This window comes from Ceratotherium simum, chromosome 34 (assembly GCF_057802395.1).
Source record: "Ceratotherium simum simum isolate JZ-2026a chromosome 34, ASM5780239v1, whole genome shotgun sequence".
Lineage (NCBI taxonomy): Eukaryota > Metazoa > Chordata > Mammalia > Perissodactyla > Rhinocerotidae > Ceratotherium > Ceratotherium simum.
In genome coordinates, this window is record NC_141933.1 from 30,189,371 (window position 1) to 30,210,404 (window position 21,034).

At 47.1% G+C, this 21,034-nt stretch overlaps 1 protein-coding gene across 2 annotated transcripts in view; it reads right to left on the bottom strand.

Annotated features, from left to right (window-relative positions):
* The window catches only part of LDLRAD3 (low density lipoprotein receptor class A domain containing 3), a 235,519-nt gene extending 218,416 nt beyond the window's left edge, over positions 1-17,103 (bottom strand). For both annotated transcript variants that reach the window (XM_087423127.1, XM_087423126.1), the window contains exon 1: positions 17,030-17,103. In XM_087423127.1, coding sequence (XP_087279253.1) covers positions 17,030-17,075 — 46 coding nt within the window. In that variant the 5' untranslated portion in view covers positions 17,076-17,103. The remainder of the gene's footprint in view (positions 1-17,029) is intronic.
* Positions 17,104-21,034: the final 3,931 nt, after the last annotated feature.

The following is a 21,034-nucleotide window of genomic DNA, read 5'->3' on the forward strand; positions in this document are numbered from 1 at the left end:
TCAGGTGGACCAAGAGTCCTCATCTCGTTTTGTTTTGTTTTTTTGCTGAGGAAGATTTGCCCTGAGCTAACATCCGCTGCCAATCTTTCCCCTTTTGTATGTGAGCCGCACCACAGCATGGCTACTGACAGACAACTGGTGTAGATCCGCGCCCAGGAACCAAACCGGGGCTGCCGAAGACAAGTGCAACAAACTTAACCACTAGGCCACAGGGGCTGGCCCCTCATCTCTGTTTTAAGGCCACCAATGGTATCACAGTAGCCATTGGCTACAAACATTCTCATTGCTCTTAGAATAAAATTCAAAAGCCTTAACACAGTCTGCTGTATGTACAAACTGAAGCACATACCTAAGTAGACACTCATACATTCATTCAACAAACGTTCACTGAGTGCCCACTTCAGTGCCAGCACTGGGCTAGGCACTGGGGATTCTGACATAAGAACACCTCCACCTTCAAAGTGGGATGCCGCTTCAACTCAAAGCATGGATGAGTAATTACTCGGTGAGTGTCACAAAGTGCCAGGCCCTCGGCTAAGCACCTACATGTGTGAGCTCGTCCACTCTCCCCAACGATGCTATGAGACCTGCATTATCCTTATTTCCCTTTTACAGGTAAAGCGCCCACTGAGGCACAGAGAGGCTCTGTAATTGGCCTAAGGTCACACAGCCAGGATCTGAACCCAGACCATTTGATTCAAGAGCTGGCCTTCTGAGCCATCACTCCCCACACCTCCATCAGAAGTGGGGTCCAGAAAGTGGCTCCCCACTGCTTTGCCGATTTTCTCACAGTGGAGCACCCTCAGTTCAGTGATCTCAGCAGCCCTGAGAGTAAAACAACCCCCAGGACAAAGGAGCCTTCTAGACGCTGAGCCGTAGGAGCCCCCAGAACCCTCGTAAAAAGCAGTCTACCCTCCGGTAGGATTAGACTTTATCACAGCCCCATGAACTGGAGTTCCGGACCTGGAAATTCCTGCCACACCATCACTGGAACAACCACCTCTTACCTGCACCTGGGCCGAACGTCCTCGGGGTCCTCCATCTATATGCACTTGGAGGGTGATGGACAGGGGCCACAGCCTCCCACACTCCCTCACTAGTAGTCGGGGCACCAAAACCACAGCCAGTGGCCACTTTGTGCCCTTGAGGAAACTAAGAACTCCTAATTCCAAATGCTGGAAGAAACGTGGGGAAAGAGGTGCCCTCAGAGACCACCAGTGGGAGTGTAAACAGGCAGGTCCACTCCAGAGGGTAAGCTGCAACGTCCAGTCAGGCTGAAAACGCGCAAACGCTCTGATCCAGCAACTCTACTTGGAGAATATCATGGAGAACGTGCTGCTCTCGCGCACAAGGGTCCTCACTGCAGTGTGGCCGGTGGTCGTGGGACCAACCTGAATGTCTGTTCAGAGATGAATGAAGAAACTGCAGCATATTCATACAATGGAATACCCGACAGCAGTTAAAAAAATACATCTATACCTGGCAACATGGACGGACCTCAAAATTATAAATGGAAAAAGTAAGATGCAGAAGTATATGCAGTATGATACCACTTATGTGCACTTTAAAATACTATGCTTTGGGGCCGGCCCCGAGGCTTAGCGGTTGAGTGTGCGCGCTCCGCTACTGGCGGCCCAGGTTCGGATCCCGGGCGCGCACCGACGCACCGTTTCTCCGGCCATGTTGAGGCCGCGTCCCACATACAGCAACTAGAAGGATGTGCAACTATGACATACAACTATCTACTGGGGCTTTGGGGAGAAAAAGGAGGAGGATTGGCAATAGATGTTAGCTCAGAGCCGGTCTTCCTCAGCAAAAAGAGGAGGATTGGCATGGACGTTAGCTCAGGGCTGATCTTCCTCACAAAAAAAAATAATAATAATAAAATAAAACTATGCTTTGGATACAGATGCACACAAACGTAGTACGAGATTAAAACAGGGACAGAAAGGATATATGCCAACTTGACCTCTGGGCAGAGGAGAACGGAATGAGAACAGAAAGTCTTTGATAGTATCTCTAATACATTTTTCTTGTTAAAAAAATCCGAATTAGGGGCTGGCAGGGTAGCGTATGGTTAAGTGCACGTACTCCACTTCGGCGGCCCGGGGTTCATGGGTTCGGATCCCAGGCTTGGACCTAGGCACCGCTAATCCAGCCATGCTGCGGTGGCATCCCATAGATAAAGTAGAGGAAGACTGGCACAGATGTTAGCTCAGCGACAATCTTCCTCAAGCAAAAAGAGGAGGATTGGCAACATATGTTAGCTCAGGGCCAGTCTTCCCTCACCAAAAAAAAAAATCTGAATTAAAATGGTGAATGTTAAAACTCTGTGTGATAGGTACACAAGTATTTGTTATATTCCTCTTGGTTCTTTTATGATGCTTGAAAGATTCTAGAATTTAAAGAAATTAAAAAGTACATATTTCAAAACAGCCAGGTTACTCTTATAGTCATCTAGGTTTCATGACCATTCAAGGATAGGGAATGAGCATAAATAACTTGGAATACCATGTGTTAAGTCCAGCACGAACAAATGAGGCAGCCTCAAAGAAGTGAAATTATGGAATATTATTCAGCCACAAAAAAGAAGGAAATCCTGCCATTTGTGACAACATGGATGGACCTTGAGGGTATTATGCCAAGTGAGGTAAGTCAGACAGAGAAAGACAAACACTTTACGAGCTCACTTACAGGTGGAATCTAAAAAACACTCAAACTCATGGACATAGAGAACAAATTGGTGGATGCCAGAGGCATGGGGTGAGGGATGGAGAAATGAGTTAAGCTGCCCAGAAGCTACAAACTTCCAGCTACAACATTAATGAGTTCTGGGGATGTAACATACAGCATGGTGACTATAGTAAACAACACTGTACTGTACGGTTGAAAGCTGCTAAGAGAGTAGATCTTAAAAGTTCTCATCACACACACAACAATCTAACTATGTGAGGGGATGGATGTTAACTAAACTTATGGTGGTGATCATTTTGCAATATACACATACATCAAATCAACAAGAAAGAAGTGACACAATTCTGTGGCTGGGACTTGAATATGGGAGGACAGCTGTCGAGACGAGGACGTTCTGAAGGTCAATGAATAGGACGCTTCCTCTGAGAAACCGTACAAACACATGCATGGCCTAAATCAATAGTAAGACCAGACAGCAAACAGCAGCACACACCACAGACATACGGCTGCACAGCTGGGGGAAGGGAACGAGCTGGGAGCACCACAGCACCAAGCTGCCCAGAATCAACTGCTAAAAATCCAAGGAGAAACAAGGATCCATGGGCACCAATACCATCTTCCAAGGAAGCCTGGGCAAAGGTCATTGGTGTCAGTTCACCCCACTGGCAGGGCGAGGGTAGGATGCTGCCCCCCAAGCCTTGGGGCCTGGAGGCTCCATGCTGCTGGGAGAGGCGGTGGTTGGAGGGGAAGGGAACGGAGGGTCACCACCGCAGAGCCCTGTGACACAGTGTCCAGTGTCCACTAGGGTCTGCAAACTACACTAAGGCAGAGCACACATTTCCAGAGGAATCCAGAGGGGTTTTGTTGTTACGTTTACTGATGTGGTATGGTTTCAGCCTTTTCCCTCTCAGAGGTAGTAACACTTTCCCACCAATCTGAACGGAGGACGGGGCAGAGTGGCTTCCTCTCCCCCAACCCTTGAAAATCATTGCTATAACATGTGGGGAGGGGAGTAAATTTAGGGGAAGGGGTGGGCTGAAGTGTTTGGCTGACATGAAGGTCCAATGCTAGGCAACAGGCATTGGAACAAAAAGTAACACCAGTGACCAGCTCAGATCCCCAGGGGTCTGAGAGAACCTACAGAACTCAGCAACTGACTTACACCAACTCCCCAGCTTTGGGTGAGTGGGGGCAATCAGGGCCAGATTTGACTGAACTTAGAAAAATGAAGAAATGCATGTTGTGCCCCAAGCACCAAGGGGCAATTTATAAGACACAAACACACACACACAAACACTACAAACTTGAATCATTCTGCTTCATAAGAATTTTCTTTCCATATCAGAACTACTCTTCTAGAGCAGTGCTATCCAACAGAACTTTCTGAGACGATGGAAATGTTCTACATCTGAGCTGTCCAGTAACGCAGCCACTAGCCACATGGGGCTATGGAGCACTTGAAACACGCCTGGTCTGAACTGAAGACTGAAGAACTAATTCTTATTTTATTTAATCTCAACTAATTTAAATGTAAGTAGCCCCACACAGCTAGCGGATATCCTGTTGGAGAGTACAGTCTAGAGCATCCTTCTTACTGCCTGCAGAGTATTTTAGCAGATTGACATGATAACTCACCCTTAGCTTCCAGTGTTTCACCATTATAAATAATGGGGCCACATACAACCTTGTAGTGAATCTTTGTAGACATCCCAAACTATTTAATTAGGATAAAGTCCTAGAAGTGCAATTGCGGAGTCAATGGGTAATTATGTTTCTAGGTTTTTCCTACATACTAAGACCATCCACTTACAGTAAACATAGACGTGAATAGCCTTTTACGTATTACTAGCATTTTCACATACATGATTCTCATTGGACGCTCATGACTACCTGGTAAAATCAGACAAGGCAGGTAACATCACCTCTTGTGTATAGACAAGGAAACGAGCTGTGCGAGAGCACGCCACTGACTTGGCTGGGTTAGAGGACTTTCACAGCCGCCATCAAAGAATACACCCAGCCATTCTGTGATGCTGGACCATTCGTTCCCCCACATTAGTTTAACAAGGAAAAATGCTTATCCGTATTCACAAGTGAAAAAAGCAGGATATGAAATTATGTTCCCAGTATGATCAAAACTATGTAAAATCAAAGAATATAAACCAATGTGTTAACAGTCTTTAGGTTGTAGAGCTGTAAGTTATATTTTTCTAAATTTCTGTCCAAATTTTTATAATAAATCTGAACAGTTATTTAAATAACACTTAGTGGGTAATTATAAAGGCTAAGTGCTTTACATGCATTATCTCATTTAAAATATTTCTCCATGGTAAGGACCATTACTATCCCTATTTACAGATGCAGACACAGGGGGTTGGAAAAAGTTTAAGAAATCTGGCCCAGGTCAAGGTGGTGAGCTGGGATGTGAAGCCTGTACTCTTAGCCACCACCTCAGGCCTTCTCAGACTTCAACGTGTGCACAAATCACCTGAGGACCTTGTTAAAAGCAGATTCTCATTCAGGTGATGTGATGCTGTTGGCCTGTAGACCACGCTCTGAGCAGCAAGGCTCTACACGATAACCCCTATACTATAATCCTAAAGGAGAAAATACCCTATACTCAACCAAAGAAATGTTTTCTGGTAATTCAAATAATATCAATGCTCACGAATATATAAAAGCAAAAACATACTTTTCTTCTGGATAACTTTTGCAAAGCCTTCTTTCCTAGCCATATGGCAGACCCTAAACTGCTCTTGTAAATTCCCACTCGCAGACACTCCCCCTGGGCAGCCACTGGCGTCAGGCTCGCTGAGCTTAATCAACCTTTTCATCTCATTAGCAGGGAGGATTTTATCCCCAAAGCTTCCGTTAGCAAACACTTCCACAAACCCAGGGAGCAGGTGTGTGGAGGAAAGGCCCCTGGGGGTGTCCCGAGGAACCGGTCAGTCCACCCACCACTCCCACCTGCAGATACTTATCGCCACGTCCCCAGCACATTTTAGATCCGGCACTTTCCTACTCCCACAGAATTTTTCTTTGAAACAATTAACATTTTGTATTCTCCAAATATTTTAACCTTGCAAAATCTGGCAAGCACTAGCTAATTTTATACTCAAAGAACCTTCGACACCCTTTAATTACGTTCCTAATTCTTCAGGTCTTTTTATGTGAGATTATCAGATATTCGTTGTTTAATGAACCTTCTGCCATTTGCAGTAAGTAACCTTGTTAATCTATCTTAATGCTATGAAATTACTTATCTGATGCCAGAAAAGTAGCCTTTGCATAATACATTTTATTTCCCTAACTTTTCATTCTATTTGTATCTCTTGGTTTTTACTATATCTCCTATAATGAATACATGGGTGATTTTTTTTTTTTCACTAAGAGTTAGTGACACTTTTACATTTAGTCTTATAATTGATGTATTTATATCATCCTCCATTTCCCTTAAAGATTATATTACTGAAGCTCTTGCTTCCTTGAATCATTTGTGTGGTTTCAGTAGCAAATTTTTATTTCCTTTTAAATTAGACCAGAAGATAACCTTAAGTTTCCTACTATTTAACATTCTTAATGATATTTTATAAAACAGAACTGCTTCCACTTTCTCCTCTTCGTAACTTCTCCTGCTCATTAAGTAACCATGTAAACTTCCTTCAGATGGAATTAAGATGCACAGCCGTCTTCATTAACCTCTGAGAAACCCTTTTTACATGCCATATGCTAGTCTTACAATGGATGGTCTAATTTATCACCTGATTTTAAAATTGCTATAATCCATTTCCTTCTCAAAGGCCTCTTTCTCTTTGTCTTTTTTAAGCCCCAGATATCTCTGATAAAGATCTCTGCAGGTCTTTGGAGATGAACGAGACTGTTCCAAAATCCAGAGGAGCAGAAACAACGTGTCGCCAAAGGCAAAGTCGGCTTGGCCAGGTAAATTTAATTCTGCCATCAATTCCTTCTCTTCTTCAGTGTCACAGTCACAAATCTTTGGAGATCACCTCCTTTCCCTCTGTGTGAAATCCTACTGGGTGACTCACAGTCCAAGCATTGACTCAGGTGCTGGAGGATAACAGCAGATAAGACGGACCCCGGCCCACCTCATGGAACTTAAATCACACAAGAAAGGAAGAGCTCGGGCCGGCCCTGTGGCTTGGTGGTTAAGTGCGTGCGCTGCAATGCTGGTGGCCTGGGTTCGGATCCCGGGTGCGCATCGAGGCACCACTTCTCGGATCCCGGGTGCGCATCAAGGCACCACTTCTCCGTCCATCCTGGGGCCGAGTCCCACATACAGCAACTGGAAGGATGTGCAGCTATGACATACAGCTATCTGCTGGGGCTTTGGGGGGAAAAAATAAAATAAATAAAATCTTTAAAAAAAAAAAAAAAGAAAGGAAGAGCTCTTCTTTCTGGGCCGGACCGTGGCCGAGTCATATTTTCACGGTACTTTCAAAAGACCCTGATGTTGCCCCCTCCACGCTGAACAGTGTTCCTTTCCCTGAAGACATATTCCAATTTCTGAGCATCTCCAATTCTCCTGATATGTTTATTATTCAAAAATTGAACCTCCTTATTACATTTTCAACATCTGTCACCTTTTCCTATACTGTCATTACCATCCACTCGGGCAACGTAAAATAGCGTTGGGCACGCTGTATCTTTACGTCACTGCAGCACTGCTGCCCTTCACAGGTTCCACCAGCATTCACAGTTTCTCTACAAAGGTTACAAGGTGAGTTCAATCTTGCACTAACTAACACAGACTATTCCTGACGCCAGCCATTCTTTCCAACTTGACCTCTTCTACAGCAGTCAGCACCAACCCTCTCCACTCCCGCTTCCCCAGGCGGGAGCTGGGCTCACTTGTTACCAACTTTTCAACCAAATTTCCGTCGATGTTTTTATAAAATCTGTTTTTGAAACCCCTTATTCAGTTCTGTCCAGGTTTCTCCACATCAAGAATTTTTTATGGCTTTGGGTTTTTTTCTGATGAAATGTTTTTCTGATGAAATACCCTACATTGCTAATCATTCTTCCATCTTCCCCAAACTCCTTCATTTTATTTTTATAATAAAAAACAAGTTATATTTAGAACTTTCCAAACCAGTTGAGAGGCTTTTTGTCAACTGACTGTGGAGCTACCAGTGTGATGAGGGCTCATTTTTCAGCCATGTCCAATTAGTTTAATGAGAACACTGCTCTGATGCAAGGCTAAAACTGGAGGAAAACGTTCCAGTTATGCCATCAAAGACAACGCACTTCTGATATTCCCAAAGCTAACCTCACTGGGCCTTATAATAACGAGAATGGATTTTTAATGCAATAAAATTAAACACGCTTTACGCCTTCATTTCTCTCTGCCAACAGACACACAAGCGTCCCCCATGGAACACGGGCACCTTGGGTTTGCAAGTCTTCTAAACCAAGTTATTCATAAATTCCACGTCCCTCCAGTTGCTGAGGCCTGTTCCAGAGTCAGCTAAATTGCTGCCCTCCCTCTTTTCAGCCTCTCTTCCAGGCCAGAGTCAACCCTCGACTTCACACTGCACTATTTGTCAAAAATTACAGTCGGATATGGGCACCAGCGAATTCACCCAATTTACAGTCTCCTGAGATCACAATGACTCATTTAAAGGAGAGACTGGTTTTCTTTCAGGAGAGAACCTGGGAGCAAGAGTTTGCAAGCCTGAGGCTCATTCTGGTCTGCCCACAGTTATTAACACGGTACAGACCTGCAGCATCACTTCTCACAAGGCACGACTGACTGCCCACGGGAGCCCCTTGGTCTGAGATAACAAGATGGGCAAATTATTTCTAGCTTCTTTCTGGAGGAATATGCTAACATTTCACCCTCTACTATAAGTAACATCAATGACCAGTTCAGAAAAAGTTTTCTCATATGTGAACCATACAGGCTCAAGCTCAGGGTCAGAAAGTCAGAAAAAACTTAAATTTTTATTTTTATATGAGGCATTATCGTCTGCACTATTATTTTTGTCTTAAAAATCTATTTCTAGACTTTTTAAACAGTGGGCCCTTCTATTTGACACCCAGCACTTTTGAGAGAACTACAGACCAAAAAGAAATTGCTTTTGCTTTGTTTTCCAACAAAATATTTCCATCAAAAAGGAAAGAAAAAATCGTCCAACATCAGAATATTCAAAGGCAAGTCTCATGGTGAGGAAATAGTTTGTTTATTATTGTTATTGTTTCTTTTAATAAATCAAGCCTCTGCAAAGGCCAATTTAAATGCCTATAATGACAAGTTCTCCACAGAGGGGATCGACAGAACATCTGTTCCAATCTGCCAAAGTCAGGCGGCTTGAATAAAATCAATTCAGGATGCCCCCCACTCACACGGCTCTCTAACAGATCATTCCTTCCAACACGGTAAGCATGAAGTCAGTATTGACACCACCACCCAAAGATGGAATTCTCCAGCACAAGCTAGGGAGCGCATTTCCTTCTTCCAACAAACATGACCTTGAATGTCTACCCTATGCCAACAGAGCCAGCGGTTAGCAGCACAGGTTTAAGCTGTGCAGACCTACATGGCAATTCTGAAACCACCTCTTCCTGGCCAAGAGCTTGGGGAAAATACTTAATCTTCTAGTTTCCTCACCTTTAAAATGGCAGAACATACTACCTACCTGAATAAATGTGAAAATGGAATAGGATTTATCAGCAGAGGAAGCATTAAATAAATTATAGTACAGTCATGCATCGCTTAACAACAGGGACACATTCTGAGAAATGCGTCGTTAGGCGATTTCGTCGTTGTGTGAACATCACAGAGAGAACACAAACCTAGATGTTATAGCCTACCACACACCTAGGCATATGGTACTAATCTTATGGGACGATTGTCACATACACAGTCTGTTGTTGACCGAAACAGTTATGTGGAGCACGACTGTATATACACACCAGGGGGTTTTTTTTAGGCTATTTTTAAAAGAACGGGTAGATACACAAGAACTGAAAGAAAGATGGTCAAGAAGACACAAACCTTTGGTATTGTAACATCTCTGGAATCAAGATGTACCCAACGGCACCTCACGACAGCACAAGGCGGCCAGAAGCTGTGATGCACTGATCCCCGAAGGTGACTGGGTGAGCCTGGTCACAGTCGTTCATGTGTCACCACTTCCATCCAATTCCGTGCACTGGTGACACTGCAGAGGTTGAATTTACCTGCTATTTGGAACGTCTTTTAAAAGATTACACTAAAGTTTTGCATTGAAATAAAAAATGATTGTGTACACAAAAGGGCAAGGAAACAGAGTGTAAATTTGATAACAAGGAAGCAAATACCTGTCAGTGGAAGAATGACTGAATTCCATATTTTCTTGCAAAGCAAGAGCCAGGCATAAAGGACTTAGGAGAGGAAGACACTCACCGACTGCTGAAACAACTGCATTTTGTTTCTGAGACCGAGGCAAGGCGGTGCCACTCACAAACTGAGCAATGCAAGTGGAGGGGAGCACAAATGCCAAGCGCTTTGGAATCACCCAACTGTCTACCCAACAGGGGAGGCCAGTGAGACCAATTCATGCAGCTCAAAGTAGAGCTGACAAAATACAGTATTTAAGTAAAAAAGGCCAGTCAAAAAACTACAAAGATGGACAAGTATGAGCTCATTAAACCATGTATGTGCGTGTGCGTGTATAAATCTATATTAGAGCTAAATTGATATATACCAGACAGTTAACAGTAATTCAGAAAAGGGGAGATGTTTTATTGAAATTACTTCTGTTTTGTTTGAAATTCTTAGAGTGAGCATGTATTCAATGTATTATTTTTATAATGTTTTCCATTCAAGAAGATTACAACCAAATAACATGTACAGTCTTAGCACCCTGCCAGACAGAGTAAACCTTCAATGAGTCATTATTATGCTCCTAGACACCACAAAGAAAATAAGAAATATGACATATACATTCAACATATGATCCCAGTCCTCAAGGAGTTGACAATCTAGTAGGACTCAGGACTAAAAGAGGTAAGATGATTGATAGATAGATAGATAGATAGATAGATAGATAGACAGACAGATAGACAGACAGACAGATAGGCAGACAGATATTATGACCATAAGATAAAGAAGGTTGTTGCCTACAAGCCACAGAAGAAATGTCTTATTTGAATCTCAGAAGCCTAGAGCCACAAGAATCTACAAGCACCAACATGCTTCCCTAACATTTTACCTGGAAAGCTAACAAAGCAAGCTAGGACGTGTCATCACGTCTGAAATCTGTTTGAGAATGACCCACCCACTGAACATCCCCAAAGAGGGGGCATCCGTGGTGCCTAAGCCTTGTGACGTGCACACAGGTCTGTTCCCATCGAGGCCGCAGATCCAACAGTGCATCTCACACTGAGGACCCCCTCTGAGGTACCACTGTTGGAAAAGTGCCTCTGCCCTGCCCAGACAACGAAGAAAGTAAACAACCCCATTTCCATCTTGGATCATTTGGTTCTTCAAGGGCAAAGAACAAGTTTTACACAGCTTTGCACCCCCAGAGCACAGCACTATGCCCGGATGTGGCAGAGCTGGTACCGCGCTAATGAACAGCGGAATAAAGCCTTGAGAAGAATTTTCTAGTTACCCAAAGACAAAAGGAAAAACAATATTCGCATGCTTGGGGAGCCAGCGCTCCTCACTGGAGGAGGCTTTTTGCAGGAGGCGTGATCTGAGGTACAGGTTTCTGATCTAGGACAATGGGCACTTCTCCCCTTCAAGCCCAGGGTTCCTCTCTTGCAACCTCTTTTCCTCCTGCAAATTCACGCACAAAAGAGGCAGCAGCAGACAACGTACGCTGCTAGTCTGAAGAGAGGCGGAAGTAAAAACCTCAAGGAAGGCTGGACACCGAGCAAAGGAAAAAGAGAGCTGGAAGGCAGTGTCTTAAAGGAATCCAAGTGTCATAAAGCGACACACATCATCACTTTAAAAAGACTTCAGAGAGGAAAGTATAAGGTGAAAATTTCTCCAAAACCAACTTGCCGCTAGTCTAGATGATCTTTGCCACCACCTGCCCTGCAGGATGGCCTCAAGTTGTAAAGCCTTTTGATGGGAAGGGAGAAGGAATGGTGGGGAGGGAGAGGAGAGCCGAGAAGAACAATAACAGCTCTGTAGAGAAGAGGCAGGGGGACTTCCAGGGTGAAGATTTCAACACACGACTGACTCCCAAGGCAAACTTTGAGGCAGCTTCTCTTTTAACCTTTGGGGCCTGTGAATGTCCCAAGGTTAACAGTTATTCAGGGAACCCGGTGGCTTCTGGTGTCACCTGCCACCTGCCTTTTACCTGCTTCCTCAGCAGGTCTCTCCCAAAGGAACCAAATCTACAATGTGAAACTCCAGAAGTTTTCACGATGGCACAAGGGGGAAGCAAAAGGGAAAGGGTCAGAGCTGAGGGCATTTCTAGCTAAGAATGTATGTATGTTCACATTGAACTGTGGGGCTGCAGAAACCTGATGACGAAAAGAGCCGGTGGGAGGAGGAAGCCATTGTGACCCACTGCATCTAGAGGACTTTTAGGATGAGTAGTAATGATGCTCAAGATGTATGGCAAGGGAGTTGCTCACACTAGGCCAGGGGGTCTCCACCGGGGGTGATTTTGCCCCCAGAGGACATGCGGTAACATCTGGAGACATTTTTGGTTGTCGTGACTGGAGGAGGAGGCTGCTACTGCATCTAGGACCAGTGATGATGCTAAATCTCCTACAAGGCACAGGCAGCCCCCCACAGAATAGAACTGTCTGGCCCACAATCCCAACAGCACCCAGGCTGAGGAACTCTGCACTGGACTAAGCCCGTCCCTGCCACCACCTCCAGAAACCCACACAATCCTACCTGAAAGAAACATTTCCCATCCCTCTGACGGAGCAGTTACCTGGTCACAAAAGTCCACTTACTCTGGTAAGCAATATCAAACATCAAGCAAATGATGTGAGGAGCAAATGCTGCATCTTCAAAGTACCCGGCTGCTCTCCCAGCAAACGTTTCTAAGGACACTCCTCAGGATCCAAGAGAGTAGATTCTCTTACAAGGATTCCAATGAAAGAAAGGCATGTACACACATGTACGTACACATACACACACACACACACACAGAAGTGCCCATGTTTTTTTTTTCTTGGTGAGGAAGCTTGGCCCCGAGCTAACATCTGTTGCAAATCTTCCTCTTTTTGCTTGAGGAAGGTTGTCCCTGACTTAACATCTGTGTCAATCTTCCCCTATTTTGTATGTGGGTCGTCACCACAGCATGGTTTGATGAGCAGCATGTAGGTCCGAGCCCGGGATCCGAACCTGCGAACCCCGGGCCACCTAAGCAGAGCATGCAAACTTAACCACTACACCACCTGGCCGGTCCCAGAAGTGTCCATCTTAAAAATCTCCCAGGGTATCAGGTAGAAGCACTAGCAAAAAAATCTCCACAGTTAGGACGGCCCAAGCATTTTCTAAAATATTCTGAAGAGAAGCCTGACTACACTTGTGTAAATCATCAATGATTTCACTTCTTCTTACCCCCAATCATGTATCTCCACACTTCAGACCACCCTGCCCTTCACCCCATAAATTCTCCCCCAAGCCCTGGATCAGGGAGACAGATCTGAGGGCACCTGCCACGTCTCCTTGCAGATCAATCTCGCCATATAAAGCTACAATTCTCCTCCCAAAAGCTGATGCCGTAATAACTGGCTTGTTTTATGCGCATCAGGCAAGAGAACTCCAATTCTGTGTGGTAACAACAGCACAAAGACTGGTGCTGTTTTGATAAAGCTCCATCTTTCCTCAAGGACTGAGATTTATTTTACGTATTTACCATTAACACCAACTGCTGAATAAGTTCAGAGCAATGACCACACAGTGAGCAGATCCGGGAAGAGGGGCTGTTTATGGCAACAATCTCATTGACTGTGAATTCACACAAGCACCTGGGAGGCAAGACATGGACACGCAGAGCCAGGTGCCTGGAAACCGGGAAAAGCCCAGGTTGGGGGCCAAGAGAAACTCGGTTTAGATTCCAGGCCTCAGTCCCCACTTGGGCACCCTGGGTACGGATGATGTCTCGTGAACCAGAAAATGACCTCCCGTCACACGGCATCGGTGGAGAAACTCAACGAGCTCATGTATTTCAAGTGGTGAGCAGAGTGTCTCTCACATACGACGTTCCACCAGCACTGCCTCCTTTCCTCCCCTTGTCCGTGCAAACAGGCAGACAGTAAAGGCCAGGTCTTTCACCCGAGATTACCTGATTATACGCTTTCCTAATCCCCAATTCTCTGAACTGCTTCACGAAGGTGACAATACAAGCCCACTTTCCAGTTACCCTGGGTTCTTCGGCACAAAGGTACCCAAACCAGCCTTGGAAGCCCCAAATTGACCATCCCGCCCTCTCCCGCTCACGTCCCCGCCGCTCCCCCACTTCTCCCACAGTAAAGGGCTTGAGTGGGCTGTCAGGAAAAAACACCGCAGTCCCAGTGGGGAACCGTCCTCGCATCTCTTTTAAGACGAAAAGCAACAAGGTGATGTTTATTTCTACTTCGGTGCACACAGTCTCGTCTACCCAGGCTGGGCTGCATGAAGCCACTCAGCTAGTTAAAAAATAATAAAAACATCCACCTGCTCACACCATTAGGCAGGTCTTTCCAGGAGAAAAGGTCAACGGTCACACTCCTGGGAGCATACACGGGGGAAAAGCCAGCCTTTTCACTGGCAGAAGGAAAATGTCAGGGAACCTAAGAGTAGGTCAGCCCGGGAGGAGGCAAGAAGACTGACCCCCCACAGGGCATGGCCACCATTACACCCCTCTCACCATCTGCCATCCGCGCACTTCAACCCACCCACTCCACCAAGTGAGGGAAAACTGGACAGCGGATGGCCTGAGCCTTTCTCGCTGGATACACTAAAAAATAATAACAGCCAAAATCAATGCTTCACTTCCCTAACACAAACAATAAAAACAAAGGGGGAAAAAAACACACATGGAGGTGTCTGAGAAGGTTCCTGAACAACAAAGGCCTCCAAATTGCTCTTGGAAAGTCAGGGGCCTTCTAGCCCCAGAAAGACCCGGAACTCAGGCTAGGGCTCAGCTCTGACCCCAGGTTTCTTCACAGACTATCAAAGGGAGACAGAAACTCAAAGGGCTGCCTTTTATAATCTCTCTTGTTTTATCAACTTCCCAGAAAAGGACCAAGGTGTAGGATATGGGATAGAAGGTGAGGGTCTCCGGTCCCACTATGAACCCCAAACTGAACCACGCGGGCTTCTTCTCTAGAGGCTGAGGCCCAGGGGCACCCGGCCGGATCAGGAAAAATGACCAGCCCTATTTCTGGGAACACTTCAGGTCAAAGTGGAATCCACGCTAAAAGGATCGTGCTTAACAGAATACGAAAAACGCACACATCCCAACCTGCCCAGAGGTTTCCAAACCAGCACCTGTGAAGGAGATTCAGAGCCAAACAGGCTCAATGACCACAGATAACGGGACACCACCACCCGGGACAGCTAGGCAGGCCCATGACGCCCATCCCTCCCTCCCCACTAGGACTACTTCATTTATTTTAGCCCTATTTTACATGTACACACATATCAAATAACCAGCACTGACCAGAGAAGGACAAAATTAACTTTACAGCTGTTTTCACAGAGATGGAGACTCAACCAAAGCAACCCTGTACCACCAGGGAGATGCAAAAACTAAGTTTCCATTGAGCCACAAGTAGCTCCCGGAGGACACACAGGAGAGTGGCTTCCAGACCACCCCACTTGGGGGCTGTCATGGGATACACCAGGCCTACGCAAACCGAGAGCATGAATCTGGGCAGGTCTTCGTGTCTGAGATGCCCTGGACACCTGCCTGCTCTGATAGACTCCAAATAGTCGTTCACATCTACTCACAGCTGCCAATGCCACCTCGGAACTCTCTCCCTGGGGTGGCCCAATAGTTGAGGAGAAACAGGGCACTCTGACCTGGACCTGGCTAAACTCCACGGCAGCCACCAGCCTTGCACCCTCACTGGAAGTCACAGCAAACCCACAAACATCCCAAAGGAGTCTCCAAGGAGTGGGGATGATGTCATAGGTCTGGGAGGTGGGGAAGGCCGCCCAGTGGATTCTGAGGATGGCCAGGACCAGAGACTTCAAGGAAGGAAGGAGATTTCTCTCCAAGCGGACACCTGTTCAAAAAGTGGGGAGGGGCAGCTCAGAATGAAGTGAGCCTCAACTTCCCCAACAAACACACCACCAAAGACACCTCCACAGCAAGTACACTGGAAGCACTGGGGAAAATCCCCAGGTGGGGGATCCCCAAATTTCTCCACAGCTGGAAGCACTGGGAAAAATCAGGCATAAATGAGATACGTGGATGGCACAAACGTAAGGAGACCAAGCTTCTGCTGGGGAAACTTCACTGGGCCCTGTCACCCACTTTCTGGGCATCAGCTGCCCAGAAATAAACATCAGGGGGCGGACTGAGTCGAGGAGCGGCAGCTGACAGCTGTGGCCAGCGGGCAGGGGCAGAGGAGGAAGGGCTCCTGGGCTGGAATTCGGAGCGTGCCCACATCAGCAGAAAAGTTCCTGGGAACAGCACGCTGTCTGCGAGGGAAAGAGGCTTGCTGCTCCGCGGGACCTCGGGATGCACAGGCTGCGTTGATGCCAGGGTCAAAGGGCCATCAGACGAAACCCAGATCCTCTCCCAGGGCACCTCGCCAGACAGGACGCCCACTGAGGGGCGAGCAGGAGCGGTGAGGGGACAAATAAATGTTCTGCTCCCAGGATCAGTGGGAAAGATTAATAATTCCCAGATCCAGCCCTGCTTCATCTCTCTCTGCCCAAACCAGACACAGTCCCAGGGAAGAGTGGAAGGAAGCGGCGATACTACAGTCCAACGGGGAAACTGAGGCACCAGGGCGCACACAAAACACCCGCGAAGAGGCCCTAGCGCAGCACGAGCACCCGGGCGTCTGGGATGATGGCATCAGGGAAGAGCTCTCTCCCGTCCCCTCGCCTCCTCCCTTCCCCAACACACAACAGACACACAGACACACTCGAGCTACGCCCAATCGCAGCAGCCCCCGGGCTCCCCAGAGCCGGCTGCACACACGCCCCGCCCGCGCACACCGCACGGCCCGAGCCGGCGCGCACGCCCACACAATAGGACGGCGCGCACCCCGCCGCGGCCCCTCGCGGGGTCCCGGCCAGCCCGGCGCCGGGGTCCGCCCTCCGTGCACGCCCGCGCCCGCAGCCGCCGCGGGCACGGGGGGACGCGCGATCGCAGCCCGGCCGCCGCGCCCCGCGAAGTTCGCCCGACGCCCCCGGACTCACCCGCGGCGCTGCTCAGCAGCAGGCACAGCGGCCCCAGCAGCCACATGGCGCGGCCGCCGCTCCGCTGCCCGGCCGTCGCTGCCCCCACGGCCCGGCGCTGACCCCGCCCCTCGCCGCGCCGGCCCCGCCCCCGGCCCGCCCCGCCCGGCCCCGCGCCGCGGAGTTGTGCAAGCGCCGCGGAGTTGTGCAAGCGTCCCGGCGGCGCGCCGCCGCCCGCGTCCTGCGCCGGGCGTCCCGGCTCCGGGAGGCCGCCGGGGGCGCCGCCGAGGGTCCGGCCTCCCGGCCACTCGCCGCCTCCCCACTCTGGCTGCGAGGACCTCAGACAGCACGGGCTCTGTTCTCTGCCTCCTCTCTCTCCCCTTCCCTCCTCCGTCCTCTGAGGATGCGGCGCCCTCCACCTCCCCAGACCCAAACTCGAGTTCTTTTACTCAACTTCAACATGAGTGTACTCCAGGGAGGGGGAGAAAAAGTTGGAGGAAAGGACCAAATATTATGAGAAAATATGTGTTTTATTTTTAGTAGGGAGAGTGGAATACCACCGGTACTTCTCGTAAGTTCCGATCCACTTGGGGATCGCGTTCAAGTGCTGCCTCTGACTCACTAGGTCTGGGTGGGGCCTGGGGTTCTGCTTTTCTAAGAAGATTCTATGTGATTTGGAGACCGATGGTCCGTGAACCACACGTGGAGTAGGGCGGCCAACCTTCAAGTGAGGTATTTCATCTGCGTCTTGTCTGCCTAGACCGCTGGGACATTTGGGCCCCAGTTTGCAGAAAAGGAAAGTAATGTGAAGGCAGACGCCCAAAAGCAAAAAGAACAGCTGCTCCAATGCGGTTGGGGCTCCAAGACAGACGTGGTGAGGATTCCCCAAGGATTTAGATGGTGGAAGAATGCAGTGACACGTTTGTGCTCCACTCTCCCTCCTCCCCAACAAAAGCAAAAAACTAATGCAAATAATTGCCAAAAAGCAGAAATAACTCATTATTGTCCATTAATGTCCATTAACTGGTGAATGGATACACAAATTGTGTTTTATCTTTTAATGTAACAACATAAATGAATCTGAAATGCATGCTAAGAATACAGCCCCAGAGGGCACATTCTATATGATTCCACTTATAGGACATGGGTGGGGAGGACGGAAGCAAACTATAGGGACCAGAATCAGACCAGTAGTTACCAGGGTCTGGGCCTGGGGGAGCCGGATGAGTGCAAAGGGGCACAAGGGGACTTTTGGGGGTGGAGGGACTGTTATGCATCTTGATTATGGCGGTGGTTACACAAAACTTTACACATTGTCAAAACATACAGAACTGCATCCAGAAAACCCACGCCTAACAGGGGTGAATTTTACTATGGTGTATACATGGTACCTGTGTGGAGGAGTAGGGAGGCTGTGGAGCTGGGCCGGCTTGTGAGAGAGGCTGTGAGTATGCCCGCGTCACCTCTGGGCCGCACTGGAGACAACCCGGATGATGCTGAGCGTCAGTGACTTGACTTTTTTAATTGTCTGGAAACGTGAAGGCTAAAATGGATCAGGTCAGAATTTAAAAATACCAATGATGCTTCAAGGTAATGAAAAAATGTGATGTAGGAAAGTCTAGCAAGTTCCATATTACAAAGTAGCTTGTAAAGTATGGAAAACATAAATAAATTCTCCAAAAGATTTAGCATTCAGGGGTTTATATCCTGGGATCCATGAACACTAGGGAGACCAACCCATGGGCTTCAGGGAGTTTTATAAGCCCCTAAAATTTTATGCAAAATTTCGGTTATATGTATGTGCATTTTTCCAGGGAGCATGTTGCAGGGAGGCCTTTGATAATGATACCCAAGAAGGCAAGTAATTTCTCCTACAGCTGCTCATTTGCCTCCAAGCATTAGGAATCTGGAAGGACAATGGGCCTGACCCAGTGCTGTGGTTCTTGTTTCCTTAGGTCCCTTCGGGCACATGAACTTCAGCTCTGGGGATGATTTAGTGGGCTGGCTTTCTCTCCACGTGTTTCTCTCTCTCTCTCTCTCTCTCTCTCTCTCTCACATATACACACATACTTCTTTTAAATATATTAGTGTCTTTGACATCATTTGGACAAATATAAAGCCCTCTTTAAGTTCAGTTGTTGTTTTTACACTTATACTGAATCCCTCCCAACCTTCTCACCATATAAGCTGAGCAGGAGGTGAGTGTAATTCTTTACACTTCGTTACTCTCCTCTTTTCCAGTTCTTTAGAGTTCCATCAAAAACATAGGATACTCAGTTTCCAGAAAACGTGATAGGTTCCAGTGCTAATAGTTCAGGTCTCAGGGAGCCAGTCACACGTCTTTTTTATGGTTGGTTTAATAGAAGTGAAAACCAGAGGGCTTTACGTCTCTTACTTGCCAAGAGTGAGACGCTCTGACCTTGACGTGTGCTCTGACACGGCTTCACGTTTCTGGAGGAGGAAGAAAGGATTTTATCTCTCCCTGGTCTTTGGTGTGACATGCTGTGGTTCCCGTGCATTTTCTCGTTTACTTCTCACACCAGGTGAAACAGCACAAGCTGGACTTGACTTCAGGTCTGTCTGAGATGGGCTCCAGTGTTCTTTTCGCTGGACATACAGTAGCTCTGTGACCTTGGGCAAGTTATTAGCCTCTATGACCCTTAGTTTCCTTATCTATAGAATGAGGATAATAAGAGCAGTTGGATCTTAGGGTTGCTGTAGGATTCAATGAGATAATGTACGTAGAATCTTTGGCACAGTACTTTGCACGTGGTAATTGCTCAAGAAAAAGGAGCTGTCGGTGTGGCTGTGGTTGATATTACAAGGCAGCTGCTGTGGTAGCTAGTCTCCAAGGTGGCTCTCAAGGATCCTTGCCTCTGGTGTCCATGCTCTTGTGTAGTCAGTCCCCTCCCACACTGAATGGGGCCGACCTGTGTGAACAATGGATATTATGAAAATGACACTGGGTGACTTCAAAGCTGGGTCACAAAGGACAGAGTAGTTTTTTTCTTGCTCTCTTAGATCCCTTGCTCTGGGGGAAGCCACCACCATGTGATTAGGACACTCAAGCAGCCCTGTGGATAGGCCCACGTGGGGAGGAGGTGAGCTTCCTGCCAACTTGCCAGCCATTGGAGTGAACCATCTTGGAAGTGGAGCCTTTCACCCCAGTCTAGCCTTCAGATGACTGTAGCCTTCATGGAAATTCCTGAGCTGGAACCACCCAGCCACTCCCAAATTCCTGATGCATAGAAACCGTCAGAGATAACAAATGTTTATTGTTGTTTAAAGCCACTAACTTTTCAGGGTAATTCACTATGTGGCAATGGAAAACTAGTATGTCTGCTTTTAAGGTCATCAGGAGAATTGACTTAATGGTTCTGCAGGAGCTTTTAAGTAAGTTAATACATGGAAAACACAGAATTTTGCCTAGAAGATAGTAAGCACTCAATAAATGTTAGTTTGGTTGTTATCATAGTTTATTTTTTTAATTATTATCATTATTATTAGCTTTCTTCCAAAGCATCTGAGATTCAGGCCTTTCGAATTTCAAAAAAACCATTTTAAACTTTAAGAAAAGTTGGAATTAACAAGAGGGCCACACAAAAAGGCCCAGGCAAGCTTTATTTACAAAAAGCTTGCTGAAAACAAGGAGGCATTAGCTCCATAAAAATCAGGCAGAGGAGCCGGCCCCGTGGCCTAGTGCTTAGGTTCAGCACTCTCCGCTTCAGCGGCCCAGGTTCAGTTCCTGGGTGCGGACCTACCCCACTCGTCAGCAGCCGTGCTGTAGCGGCAACCCACATACAAAATAGAGGAAGATTGGCACAGATGTTAGCTCAGGGCGAATCTTCCTCAGCAAAAAATAAATTAAAAAAATCAGGCAGAGAGGTAGTAGGAGAAGTTCCACTCCGCCAGACCCCTCTGTGGCTCATGGTTTCACAAGGACTCCATAGACCCTGCTCCATCCTCTCCCTTTTCTTCATCTGATTTTTGTTCTTCTCTCTGGTATGTGAAGGAAACAGAAGTTCA